Source organism: Chaetodon trifascialis, chromosome 15 (genome assembly GCF_039877785.1).
Source record: "Chaetodon trifascialis isolate fChaTrf1 chromosome 15, fChaTrf1.hap1, whole genome shotgun sequence".
NCBI classification, from domain to species: Eukaryota; Metazoa; Chordata; class Actinopteri; order Chaetodontiformes; family Chaetodontidae; genus Chaetodon; species Chaetodon trifascialis.
Genome location: NC_092070.1, coordinates 22,565,144 through 22,578,336, shown reverse-complemented (window position 1 = coordinate 22,578,336; position 13,193 = coordinate 22,565,144). Strand labels below are relative to the sequence as shown.

The 13,193-nt window shown below is 43.5% G+C and overlaps 1 protein-coding gene across 1 annotated transcript; it reads right to left on the bottom strand.

The window, feature by feature from the left end:
* Window positions 1-211: 211 nt before the first annotated feature.
* Window positions 212-12,603, bottom strand: limd2 (LIM domain containing 2). The gene is made up of 4 exons (XM_070981709.1): window positions 12,423-12,603; window positions 3,574-3,618; window positions 3,206-3,342; window positions 212-3,118 (listed from the first exon to the last, which is right to left on the bottom strand). Exons 1-4 carry the CDS (start codon window positions 12,423-12,425, stop codon window positions 2,959-2,961), a joined length of 345 nt encoding a protein of 114 aa, XP_070837810.1. The 5' UTR covers window positions 12,426-12,603; the 3' UTR covers window positions 212-2,958.
* Between the last annotated feature and the right edge of the window lie 590 nt (window positions 12,604-13,193).

Sequence of the window (13,193 nt, the reverse complement as noted above, 5' to 3'; positions counted from 1 at the left end):
AGAAAGTATTTCTTCCTCCATTTCTAACACTTAACATGCTCTCGTGTGCTCTCGCTGTATCATTGAGATAACAAAGCTGATAATAATGCACACACAACGGCTAGAAATTCGGATATCACTGAGGTAACAGGTGTTATCATTAGTCATTATCATCCAGGGAATTCCAGGATTTAGCTCCTCGCATCAATCAACACAAAGAAATCACTGCATTAAATCAACACCAGCATTTTATTTTTTCTCCAAAAGCATGTAAAAAATAAAAATAAAAACAAGAAAAGAAAATGCACAAAATGATTGTGTACTATAATGGCGTAGAAAGGGGGCGCTTACATTTTCGAATGTTACATTTCCAAACCACTGCTAAGCAATAGAGAGACGGGAGAGTAGAGGAGAGAGACTGCGAGCACAGTCCGAGCGTTCTTTTGCTGTAAGGCCACCTCAATCCACAGGTCAAGTCTGTAATACAGAATACATTTTCAAAGATGCATACATTTAAAATGTCTCGATGACGACAGCATTGAAAAGTAAGTCCACGTCAAGTGCAGCACAAAAATGAAATGACTCACAGGTTTAAAACGTTACACTGCAATCATTCACCTGAGCCACTTGGCACCAGTGTAAAGTGTACCTTGTCTGCTCTGTTATCCCTAGAAGTTGCAAATCACAGATTTTGCAGTTGTACCTTGGCGCACTGCTAACGGAGAGTGACAAATACAGCATTTTTAGATACAATACTCTTGATTTTAAAGCATTCTCAGGGATCCAGAGGACCATTATCAAATTAAAAAAAAAAAAAGGAAAATATAAAATATACATTGTCACACACAGTAGAATTAGAATTATTGTACATTTGTGGATAAAAAGTGGTTAGATAGGAAACATGTCTGCTGGTTGAGTTCAGTAATCTTGTGTTTAAGTGTGGGGTTCTAGAGTGAGCAGGTCTGTTTCTGAAAAGGCATGATCAGGAGATTTCTAAAGATCTGTGCACTCAAAGCTCACAAAATCAATAAAGGTCAGCTATTTATTTCTAAGGCTTCTCTTTTGAAAAAAGTGGCAAATATCCATTTGTTTGAGTTCAGCTTTTTAGTTTGCACAGCACGCTCAGATTCACAGTAAACCTTCAGTCACAACAGGACTTTGTGTCATTCAAGTGTCAGTCAAGTCTCAGCGGTGTTCAGACCTTTTCTAAAGTAACATATTTGAATGGCTTTACACTCATTCTTTGCGCAGAATGAGGTACAAGAGGTGGAAATCTGGTCTAACCGGGTTAATTTCTCTTAGGTGTTGTAATTAAATAAGATAAAAAGTGGCTGGAGTGCAGCAGCTGCACCGCAGACCGAGGCAACGTATTCCAAAGCTTTGAAGAAAGGCTACGTTGAGTTCAGGGCCACTTAGTTTTTCTTCCTCTCACACTTTCCCCAGCAGGGGGTGCTCTGCACTGGGTTTAGCATGCAGCATGCAGGAGCACATCAGGGGACCAATACTGTGACAAACCCTCCATCGGACACCTACAGTAAATTCAATATTAAGAAATAGGTCCAGGTGCTAAGATGCATTTAGCTAATAAGACAGGAGATGAGAACAGGAAGGCATTTATCTAAAAGGGAAACCTGTCCACACCTACTGGATGGGACTGGGGGGGGGGGGACAAATAACAATGGATGTTCAAGAAGCTGTGACTGGATTGGATCTGTCCACGTCCTGATAAAAACTGTCCAGTTATATGAACACGCTCAAATACGTCAGGGGGGGAAATCACCACGAGACGCTAACGACCAAGTGTAAATTGACAAAGGAACAAAACAGCGTGATTTCCTGCAAGGCTTCAGCTCCGTCCATCAACATCATCAAAACGCTTCACACGACGGCGTGAGAGATGCTGCCGAACGAGGCCTCAGTTCCCCTGTGATTATCAACACCCTGACCGGTGACCGTGCGAGTGCTTGTGTGCAAGACGAGAGTACAGTGTGCTGGGGAATGTTCACTAGTCACAAACTACGGCTCTATGTACAGAGAGTATACAAAACACAATCCATTTAAATTTCAACCATAAAAGCTCAGAGAGGATCCACTTCTGCCGTGACATCAATCGAATCCAAACTCAAGTGCTTCTGAGAACCTTAAAAAGTGATTTCCTACGCATCGATGAAACAAACGAAATCATTCACGACACAAACGATCGATACAGTCATTAAGATAAGGCTATTAAGACCCACTCATCCCAACATGCAAGGATAAGACTCCAAGAGGTCGCTCAAGTGACGACAAACCACGGGATGAAGCGACGATAGTAAACACAAAAACGAAAAGACGAGAGGTGAGCTGTTGCTGATGTGTGCGGTTATTTTACAGTACTCTGTACCCTGTTTGTTCCTCAAATATATGAAACCTGACAAACTGACAGCAAAGTCACAATACCGAGGACTATTATTCTCATTTGTGTTTTGTTGAAAATGTGTGGAACTTGGGTGTAAGTTGACCTGAGTGTATGCTCTACTGCGAAACATGGATGCTCTGTTAACCCCTCTGATATGTTTGCCTGAGCATACAGTTACTTATTCAAAAAAAGAAAGGGTGCAAATCATTAAAAAGAATGAAAAAAAAAAAGCAAAATAAAAGTGAATTTATTATTACACGCCTCATACTGGAGAAGGCTTTTGGTCACAATCAACTACCAATTCCAAAGAGGAAAATACAATTAAGAAAACACAGATATCAATAAAATCGAACCTAAAGTGTACCCCCCCCCCCCAAATTAATTTAAGTGGTATGATTATGACTGGCCAGTCATGTCTAGCTGTTTGTGCATGTATCTGATGGAATTTCAAAAGCGATTGAGCGCGTGGGTGATTCAACAGAGCCCCGGCATGAGAGGCATGTGTTCATCGTGATGTACTGGAGGTGTTAGGAGGAGGAGAAGGAAGAGGCGGGGCTGGGATGGGACGCAGGCAGACATGATTATGCCGTCTTCGTTGCATTATCTGTCTCCTTGGAGGACCAGAGCTCTTTGTGCTGCTTGCGTCCGAAGCCCTCGTCGTAGTTGCCTTTGCTTTTGAACAGCTGCTTAAAGTGGGGTTTGCAGTAAAATTCACCTTGAAGAGCTGCGAAGGTGCCAAGGCTGCCGCGAGGGGAGAGATGACACCGTGAGTAACAACCCAAGGGGTGAAGTAAACACACAGGAAAACAGCAAACGACATATAGTCACCTGAGTTTGGTGTTGCAGTGTTTGCAGCAGAAGCACGCTGAATGGAAGACCAGGTTGTTGGCAACCAATCTCTCCATCGGGTAGACCGTCTTGTCACATGATGCACACACTTCCTTTTGGGTTTTAAAGCTGAAAGACTGAGCACATACATATATACTGATTTAGTCCCAGACAGCGATCGAGGCCTCCGTTCTTAGCAGGACGCAAGCCGTCATTTTTTTAAGACACGAAATGCAGGAAAGACTTATTTCACCATCTTCTGAGATCAAAGTCTGAAGCAAGTGAAAAGAAGTGGGACGCGAGCAATGCAAACAGAAGAGCACAGGCGGGGGGATGAGAGAGAAAAGACAAAGACAGCCCGTGTTTACCTTAGATCGCTGGACAGGCTTCTCCTCAGTGGTGCTCCTGGTGTCCTGTGCAAGCAGAGAAAAGCAAACGTATCCTTTAATCAAATGCATTCAAATGTGTGTAAACACTCCTGTTCAGCTCTCAAGTGCAGCATTAGGTGAAATCAACAGCTGATATCTGTCCTCTTAAGACTGGAAGCAACACGAGAACTTCACATGGACGGAAGAAAAGGTGTATTTTTCCCTGTCCTCTTATTACCTTTACCGCTGTTAGCATTGTCAATCTGATCTCTCCCCCTCTTTCTATTTGCTCCATCTGTCTCTTCGCACCCCTGGGAGAGGATCAGGTGCCTTCTGTCTGGTCATGTGAGCTGAGCTGTGGGACGCTCTGCATGGGGCTGTCCTCCACATAGCAGAACAGCTCAGAGAAGCAGCCCTCCAGTAAAGCAGCGTCACAGGGTAACACATCTTACAAACGGTAGGAGATCTCTCCCTGAAGTAACAGGACTGACACCTACTCTGCTCACTTCATGTTCAAAATGACTTCTTGCAGTTGTGTAATGAAGCATTCCTCTCACTCAGCTCTACAATCACAGGTTTATCATAGGTTTTATGGCTAATCACAGGTTTACGCTTTAATTCTCTGACTGCTATTCATAACATAGGTCGACACTTTCCCTGCGCACGGCGGGTGTTGGTGTTTTAGTCAGGTAATTACAGTGTGGTTCCTGATGACACAAGGAATTGAAAGACTTCTCCCTGGGCGCTCAGGAGGTTAAGAAGGAGAAAAGCTCGCATGATCTTGAGCTCGAGGAAGTTACGCAGTAGTAATGAGTGCGTCTGCCCTCTCGAGGATTGCAACTGGTCTCCAGCAGCAACAAGCACGGCCACATCTTTAAGCAGGGCGGCCAGGTAGTCCGAGCAGATGATAAACACACACAGGGACATTCAGGCATGTCCACAGTAACTGGCACGGAAAAGCCAGCGTGCAGGGAAGAAGGGCGGCCTCTGTTCAGGCAGGGAGAAGTCCACTGCAGATTTTACTAAAACCCTGTTATGTAAGGCCGTTTGGCTGGGGCTGGAGGAAGTGGTGGAGGTGGGGGTTCAGGGGCTGTGAAGATCTTTGGCATCAGAGGAAAACCGCTGATCTTCACTTTTGCAGGTCTATTACTCTTTGAATCACAAAATGTTCTGCTTTGAAAGCAAGATCACAATTAAAGAGTCAGCCACAGGGATGGAAACGACAGCATGTTCGTGCATCCATATTTATATTTATAAAATTTAAAGAGAAACTGATGAAATATGGACTATACAGATGGGATATAGATGTCTGTTTTGGCTAGTACAGCAAATTAAACATCTCTTCAAGGTACTTGAAAGAAAAAAAATCCAGCATTGCCATAAACAAAACATCATTTATGTTGAAAATATGGGTAATAAAATCATTGGAGCTCAGCGTTCAGTCATCCAAACTCCAAAAGACATCACTGCCAGCACAAACTTTCTGATGTGTATTCAGCTCTCTTCACTCTCAACTTAACACATCCAGAGATGTTGAAGTTGTGGTTAAAACACACAATGTGACGTTATCTCTGACAGCTGACAGGTTTATATTCTCTCACGGTGCTGTCTGTGTTGCCTCTCCTTATCTATACATCACTTGTGACTTTATCTGGAATGATCAGAGTGGCTCTCTTTGAATCTAAACAGCATGAATGTTGCCTCTGTTTTGTAATTTGCATACTATTTTTGACCTTTTAGCCTTAATGCACCACAAAACAACTGAGAGGGCGGAACAGCAAGGGTGTTGTCTGCACTTATGAGAACCGGATGACATGCTTTTGAAACGATTGGCTCATTAACAGTGAGGACATGCAGCTTCCTGTAGATGCAATCACATCCCAACTGCCTGCCGTCTCCTCTTCATCCCCGAATCCTCTTGAGATGGGCTAATACTTCGCTGCTAGCTAGCACTCAGCTCACATGTTGCTGGTTATCTAGCAGGCTGCATGCTTCACCACTTCCTGTTGTATCAGTGCAACTGCCGAGCCAACACGACTTTGATCTTCTCAAAATTATTCAACACTAGTGAAAATTAGAATTCGAATGTGTTAAATTCTCACAGCACATCTGCAGAGGAGGCTTAGTTCAGTGGGAGGCTGTAACAGCAGGATAATGAGGTCAGTGAGGGCTTCGACTCTGCACGTGAAGTCATGAAATTAATGTAGCCAAAAAAGGAAAACTGATCTGAATGCCATTTTTTGGGTAAAAACAACACAGCAAGATTAGTTACCATGTTAGGGGGTGGGCATGCATTCCAAACACACACACACACACACACACACACACACACACACACACACACACACACACACACACACACACACACACACACACACACACACACACACACACACACACACACACACACACACACACACACACACACACACACACACACACACACACACACACAAAAAGGCATCCTGGAAGCCTTCAGATTGGCTTGTGCCATCTTGTCTTCTTTTGCCTTATATGTACATGAGAATCTCAATTGCAACCAAACAGCTCGAACGTGGCAGGAAGTTGCTATGACACATGTGGCTTCCTCTGTCTCGCCGAGTCCCAACAGGGACAGCAGCAGCTAAAGTCCTAACTGACGTTCATCCCAATAAATGGCTGCTAACGACCACTTGTACTGCACGGACGCTTCAGCTGCAGAGTGAACTTTGTTATGAGTTATGATCTCTGCTCAGAAGCAGATCACATTAGCTCGAGCTAATAAAACACACCAAATACACGGAGAGGCAGTAACTATCGGGCCTTCAGGAGCACAGAACAAGATGTTCAATGTGAACATAAATTCAGTAGGTTTGCGCTGTAATTAATTAGCTCTGCTATGCCCAACACTACCAGTGTGTGAGCAGCTCGAGCCAGCTGGAGAACTTGTATCTTACCAAACAAAGACCACTTTCACACAAGCGGCGCAACCTTCTTGCAACAGAGGCTCAATTCTTACCTCACGGCATCAAACCTTCACAAGCTGTGTCCTTGCTTCAACTTTAATCACACCTGCACGCCTGCCCACGTCTGTTTCTGTGTTCGTGTTGCAACAAGCATTCGGTACGATCGCGCCAGGTTCCCCTTTTCCCTTTGAATTTGTTGAAAGGAACAGTTTGAAATACGTTTATTCACTTTCTTGCTGAGCTTTAGAAAAGCTAAGATCAATACCACTCTCATGTTGTTATGGGAAATACGAAATTGCAGCTAGCAGCAGGTTAGCTTATCTTAGTATAACGACTAGATACGGGTTAAAAAAACCAGACAGAGCTTAATAAATAGTGAGCTTAGAGGTGCGGCAGGTGGATTTTTTTTGTAACCCTTCGACACAGCCACGTTAGCCATTTCCCACGTTCCAGCTTGCATGCTAAGCTAACCAGCTGCTGGCGGTAGCTACACATTTAGCATACAGACATGAGCGTGGTATCAATCCTCTCATCTAACCATCATCAAAAAGCAACTAAGTGTATTTTTAATTACTCCTTGAAAGTATAATCAGTGAAGGGCTACTGTTCATTTTCAGGGTTTGGGTTCAACCTTTTGTTCTAAGGATCCTCTGAACAAACAAACAATGAAACCATTACTGTCACAAATCCCATTGCCTATTCTCCCTGAGGCCACAGACCGCCCGACTGATAGCAGAGTTAAATGACCCCTCAAGTCTGGCCTTATTCTTTCAAAATCCGGAAAAGATGGAATAGGAAGGACTTGTGGCTGCAGTTTGGAAAGCATGCAACCTCAAAATAATGCGTGGAAGTCCTTCGCTGCTGTGGAAGTCAAACTGGGGCCAAAACTACAAACCAGACCCCTCTTATCTGAATCTCAGTGTTTACGAGAGCCATCTGCTGACGTAAAGCACGGCCATTTAGGAGAGTTACCACAGTTCTAAAGAATACTCCAGAGGTCAAAGGTCAACATGTTCATAAAGAGTTCAAATGGGAAGAATTATCTGCTCTTTTTCTCTTTCGAGTGCTGATGGACAAACACAATCAGATAAAGGCCGCTGCTTCACACTTGATCATCACTGAACACACACTGTGGTGCGCGATTCCCAGCAACAGGCCCCTAGAAGGGAAGGCAGGCGCTATGCTAACAAACGTCTTGTGTCATTAATTCAAGACAAGGCTCCCACTCTCTGTCATCCCTTATTTTTAGAAATGTGATCGTTGTTTAACCATTTGGGACAGCGGAGTGGAAAGCTACAGAACAAATGTGAAGAACCTCATCCTTCAAGCACAATGAAACCGTGGTAATAAGACCATCTATCAGCTTTCAAGCAGCCTGACTTTAAACCAATCACTAGCAACACAAACCATGAGTCTTAAGTCCAGTATTTTTGGTGGTTAGCATCTGTATGTTGCACTTTCTGGGCCTGCAAGCCATGGCACTGATCCAACAACTAAAGCAGCTGCTGCAGGGAAGATTATAAAGGCTCCCCTTGAGACCCATCATCCATCAGCCTGAACATGAGGAGACCAAACAAGTTATGCAGACGAGATGCTTGGGCTTACTAAAAAACTTGGATGGGAAAGTAAGCATTTGCTGAGCATGAGGTTTTGACACTTGACTGGCCCGGGGAACCGATGAGAGCAGGATGAAACAGCACGACGTTCACCACACTGGTCTGCAGAGTAATCACATCTGGTCAGCCGCGACTTCTCTTCCCTTTTAGAGCTTCCTGTAGTCAACGAGAAGGTGATGGTGCGGTTTTCTGTGTCGAAGGGCCTGGAGCATCAAATGTCTTCTTTCGTCAACTGGCAGACACTTGTTCTTTCACTTCCTGTCTGGGGAGGCTGTTAAGGTCCAAGTCTTAGGATTCATCCAAATCCACAGCCAATTACAAGCACTTAAAAACAGCTTAACTTGATGACGGTGGGAGGAATTAGAGCTGCAAATATTCAAATGTGGACGTGAAATGTCTGATGTTTTGTCTGCTCAACAGTACAAAACTCATTGATATTCAATTTTAGATGATACAGAACAGAGGAAACTAGGGAATGTTTGACATTTTTGCTCGAATCGATTTATCAAAACAGTCGCTGCTTATCTTTCTGCTGTCCCACTGATGAATCGGCTAATCACTGCAGGTCTATCGTGATTTAAAGAGGGTGAAAAACTCCTTTTTCTTTGCTGTCTTGTTGATTCAAGGGAGAATCACAGCCTTTCAAAAGTGAGGGAAACCAAACACTGACATTTTTCCATGCACAAATCACTGTGAGAGCCAGGCTGCTCTTCAGATAGAGAAAGTGATACTGATTTTTCACTCGTAATTAGCCGTCAGCAACTTTTGCTCGCAGGACCTTGAGTTCTGCACTGCAGTGACTGTCTAACTATGCTGAAAAAGCCCTCAGTGTTTCCTTTTGTTCCTGCTTTAAAAGACGCTGCCCGAAGGCACAATTAAAGCGCCCCACGTCGTCTGATCATCAGACCTGTCTAAACGCTAAAACATGGCTCTGCACTGTTTTCAATTCATAAAATCAGACACTGGTAGTAAAGTTAGAAAGCCAAAAGCACTGTCTGCTCTTAAAGAATAAATATATTACATCCCTCATTTTTAACCCAAACCAAACTGTTTTCAAATCTGTGATGTTCATAAAACCTAATGGTCGGTGCTGGTATGCTGCAGCAGCTTGTCTGTTTATGTTTTCTTCTTAAAATACAGAGAAGAAAACCATAAAACCAGTCGCCGCCTGTAAAAGAATGCGCTGAAGACCCGGAGCCTGTGTTGACTTGACATAGCGAGAGGCTGTTTCTTCTGCCGCTCGCTGATGCTCCAGAAGAAAACAGCCTCAAGTGCTGCGAATGATCAGATGCTATCAGACACTCGAGAGAAAGGGAACATTTCACAACCAAATTCTCCTCCAGGACAGGAATTCAGGACAACAGGCCCCATCCCGTCTTCAGAAAAATCTCACATGCAAATATCTGCTCTGAGATCCCAGAAAATTTCCATCTGAGGGCTCCTTAACTGCAGCCTGAGGGCAGTGAAGGCCAAGAAAAAGGGGAATGAATGTATAGACTTTTTCCCCACAATGAGGCATCCAAGTAGTTATTGCCTAAGATTAAATAAAGGCCGTTTCAGTTAGGAGTAGACTCCCACAGCGCTGTGCAGACTTCAAAAGACATCTACTGTTGACTGATGATACTGTGGGAAACTCTAAATGTAGAGTTGTTGACAGCCACAGAGATGCAGAGCAATGTGAGGGCATTGCTGTTGTTGGACAATTAATATTGAGACTCTTCACGCAAAGATTGAAGTGGCAGAGAGCTGCTGTTTGTTTGGAGTGTGGACGACAGGAAAGACAGCAAAAATCATACACACTATGCAAATAAATAGAGCCGTAACAGGACAATAATTACTGGCTTCTCACATGTTAGTGACACAGTTTTGTCCAGCTGAACCCTTTAATACAAATCATCTGTCAGAGATCTGATTTTCAGTCGACCGCACTGACCCACGTCTGGAAAATGAAATTAATTAAACAAATCAAAGTGAAAGGAATGTGCTAAGTCTTTGCCTTCAACGTCTGAGCCAGAAAGCTTCCATGCAGGTTCACAGTCTAAAGGCAGATTAGTGCTTGTCAGAGGAGAAGAAAAGAGTCAAAATAAAAGAAAAATCATGCCTTTTTTTTTTAATCAACAGCTGAATGGTTTCTGGGGAGCCAAATGGGCAATTAGACATTTTTCTGCTGAGTGGAAAATAATAACCTCTTCTTCACACAGCTGATTTGGCTTGCTGGTTTGCACAGCACACGTCACAAAACCATACAAACACAAAATTAGCACTCTGCTTCAATCCCTTAAAAGCATTAAATCACACTGGGAAACATCCACACCTTCTCCAGGCCTGACAAAGGCCTTCCTTTGTTCACCAAGCACCCTCACTATGCTTCTCATTCTGAAACCCTAACTGTAACACAAGAGAATCAGTGTGAATGGCTGAGAAAGGGACAGGTATGCAGCCAGTTAGAAGTATTACTGTGGCTGTTTTTGCCTGCAGCACATTCGCCTGGACACACTGGCGACCCATTTACTACTGTTCTGCACATCTGACAGCAGGAAAACACCCCCCCTCCCAAACATATGGCACTTCTGACATGCCCAAATCAGGTTTTTGTGCCATTAATGGTAATTGTTTGACAGAGGAGCATATGGTCAAACACAATAAATGCTATTAGTCCCGACTGCAGCTTTATCCAAATCCACATTATTTCTTTATTTTTTGGAGCATCAAGTCAAATTGCAACAACAGCCTCTAAAATCCATCAGACCACTGACGTAAATCAGCCGGCGGAGCAGGGTGTCAATCTGTGCCATCAACTCTAGCTGAAATTACAGCTGGGCAGCCCACTGACAGTGGCAGGAAATGAAAATGACCATATACTGTACTTGCTTAAGCCTTGTCGCCATATGCCAAGGCTATAATGACAGACCGTTGTAAATGTGGTGCCCTGGATGGATAAAATGTGGTTCTTCCAGACCACAGAGCAGTTTGTAAACTACTCGACAACACAAACACGGGCAGGAAATTTGTATCGAGAGTGAAACATGTTTTTTCCACCTGGCAACGACCTTTAATCTAATGCTGATTTCTGCAGGTTTAGCTCAGTCACTCATCCTTTTAAGCAATGTCAGCAGCTGTCTGAGTTCAAGCTGCAGTGGACATTTCTGTTCCCCAAACGAGGTCTGGGGACACCTGTATGTTAATGAGTAGATTCTATTTACTCCCCATTTAAAAGTACCATTTAGCTCTGCTTTATGATCTGGTCTTTGGAGGGTCTCGGTTGGGTTGCACATGTTAACATCTTCTCCTGGGTTCAAACCTGCACGAGCCGAATAGTGTGGCGTGTAAAGACCACATTAAGGTTTCTGATCACTCTATGTCATGTCACATCTCAAATGAGATTAAAAGCAGAATGAGACTCAATGCCAGGATACTAATGTGAATGTAAACACGCTCAATGAAGTCAATAGTAAAACCAGAACCTTATGATCAGAGGGTCTTTTAACCTCCCACCTCCATCATAACCACAACACTAATCACTAAATTATGTTCAACGAGCTTACAACGGATTTTCTGCTTTTATTTCTGTGCTTACTTGACTAATTGTGCTTGTTTGTTCACCTATGGGGTCAAATCACTTGGAAATCCCTATTTCAGACTACTTCGCCGTCTGTACATGCTTGCGTTAATACACACCTTTATGTAACTCAGCCTTCATAAGGCCATTCATAGCATGTATTGACAAAAGAACACATTCACCTGCTGTGGCTGGAAACTGCTGTTCAAATGAATAAAAACATAAAATCGAGCCATGTAATACAAAACCACAAATCAACATGCAAATCGGCTGATAGGGAGGAAAAATCAAATGTACTGTCTGATAGAAATAGGGCTTTTCAGATTAGCTTGGGTAAATTGCTTTGACTGTAACGCTCTGATTCAGTGGGTTTAAATCACCTCGTTGGTTAATGATAATTAGCCAGCAAGCTAGCTAACTAACAGACGTTGAAACAGCGGTGTATTGCTAGCATTAAGAGCATCACAACGGCGGGCTTTTAAATACCCTTCTAATCTAAAACAACGCTTCCTCTAATGTTTCTTGGATTAAATAACGCATTTCCATCCAACATCGATGTTGAGGCGTATACGACCCACCGGCTCCGGGTTAGCTACTAAACCTTTAGCCGGTGGACGGACATCATCACCTCACCTCATCTCACAAAAAAAGAGAAGCGGGGAGGCGAGCAGCGGAGGGAGGGGAGGCTGCAGACACACACGGTGCAAACGGACGAGAAAAAGCACTCACCATCTGCGCTTTTTGTCTGCGACACGCTGGCTGATAACGCAGAGTCCGTTCACTCAGTGGCTGGAGGCTGATATCTGCGCTCTCATTCACTCTCGAGGGAGGCTTTGTTGTATTCGCTGGCCCCGGCGCCGGCTGAGATTCTAACCTCCGCTTCGCTTCACGTCTCGGTTTTCAGCGGAGTGTTTTTTCCCTTCGGCAGGATGTCGCGCGCTATTGGCCCTCATCTGCTCATGATGTATTCACTGGTTGTCGGACAAATCACCACTACGATTGGAACAAGGATGTCACTGTCAAACGCATAAATGTTGCCCCACACTCCATTGCTTTATTTAAAGATTTTTAAAAGTGGCATTGATGATAATCATACTCTTTGTGGTATGGGTCCATTATTTAAATGTATACGCGTCCTGAATTGTTTTGTGTTTTTGAACATAAACAGTTTGGTTTCCGTGCTTTTCCATGTTTATGCCATAATTGTGTGTAAACACTGCTTTATCATCAACTTAGTCTAAAAATGGCCGTAGACCATTGTAAAAATACTTGATTACAAGTAAAAGCCATGTTAGATCTCACTTAAATCAAAGCTCAAAACTATTAGCAGCAAAATGCAGTATGAGCAAACATCAGAGTTGAACAGAAAACATATTAAACATAAAATGAAAACGTCAAAAATGTATGCTAAGAAACGCCACAAAAGCTCACCTCAAACATGCATGTACAGGCCCCTGACCGAGTTATATTACTATACATTCAATTGTTGCCACGTTTTGT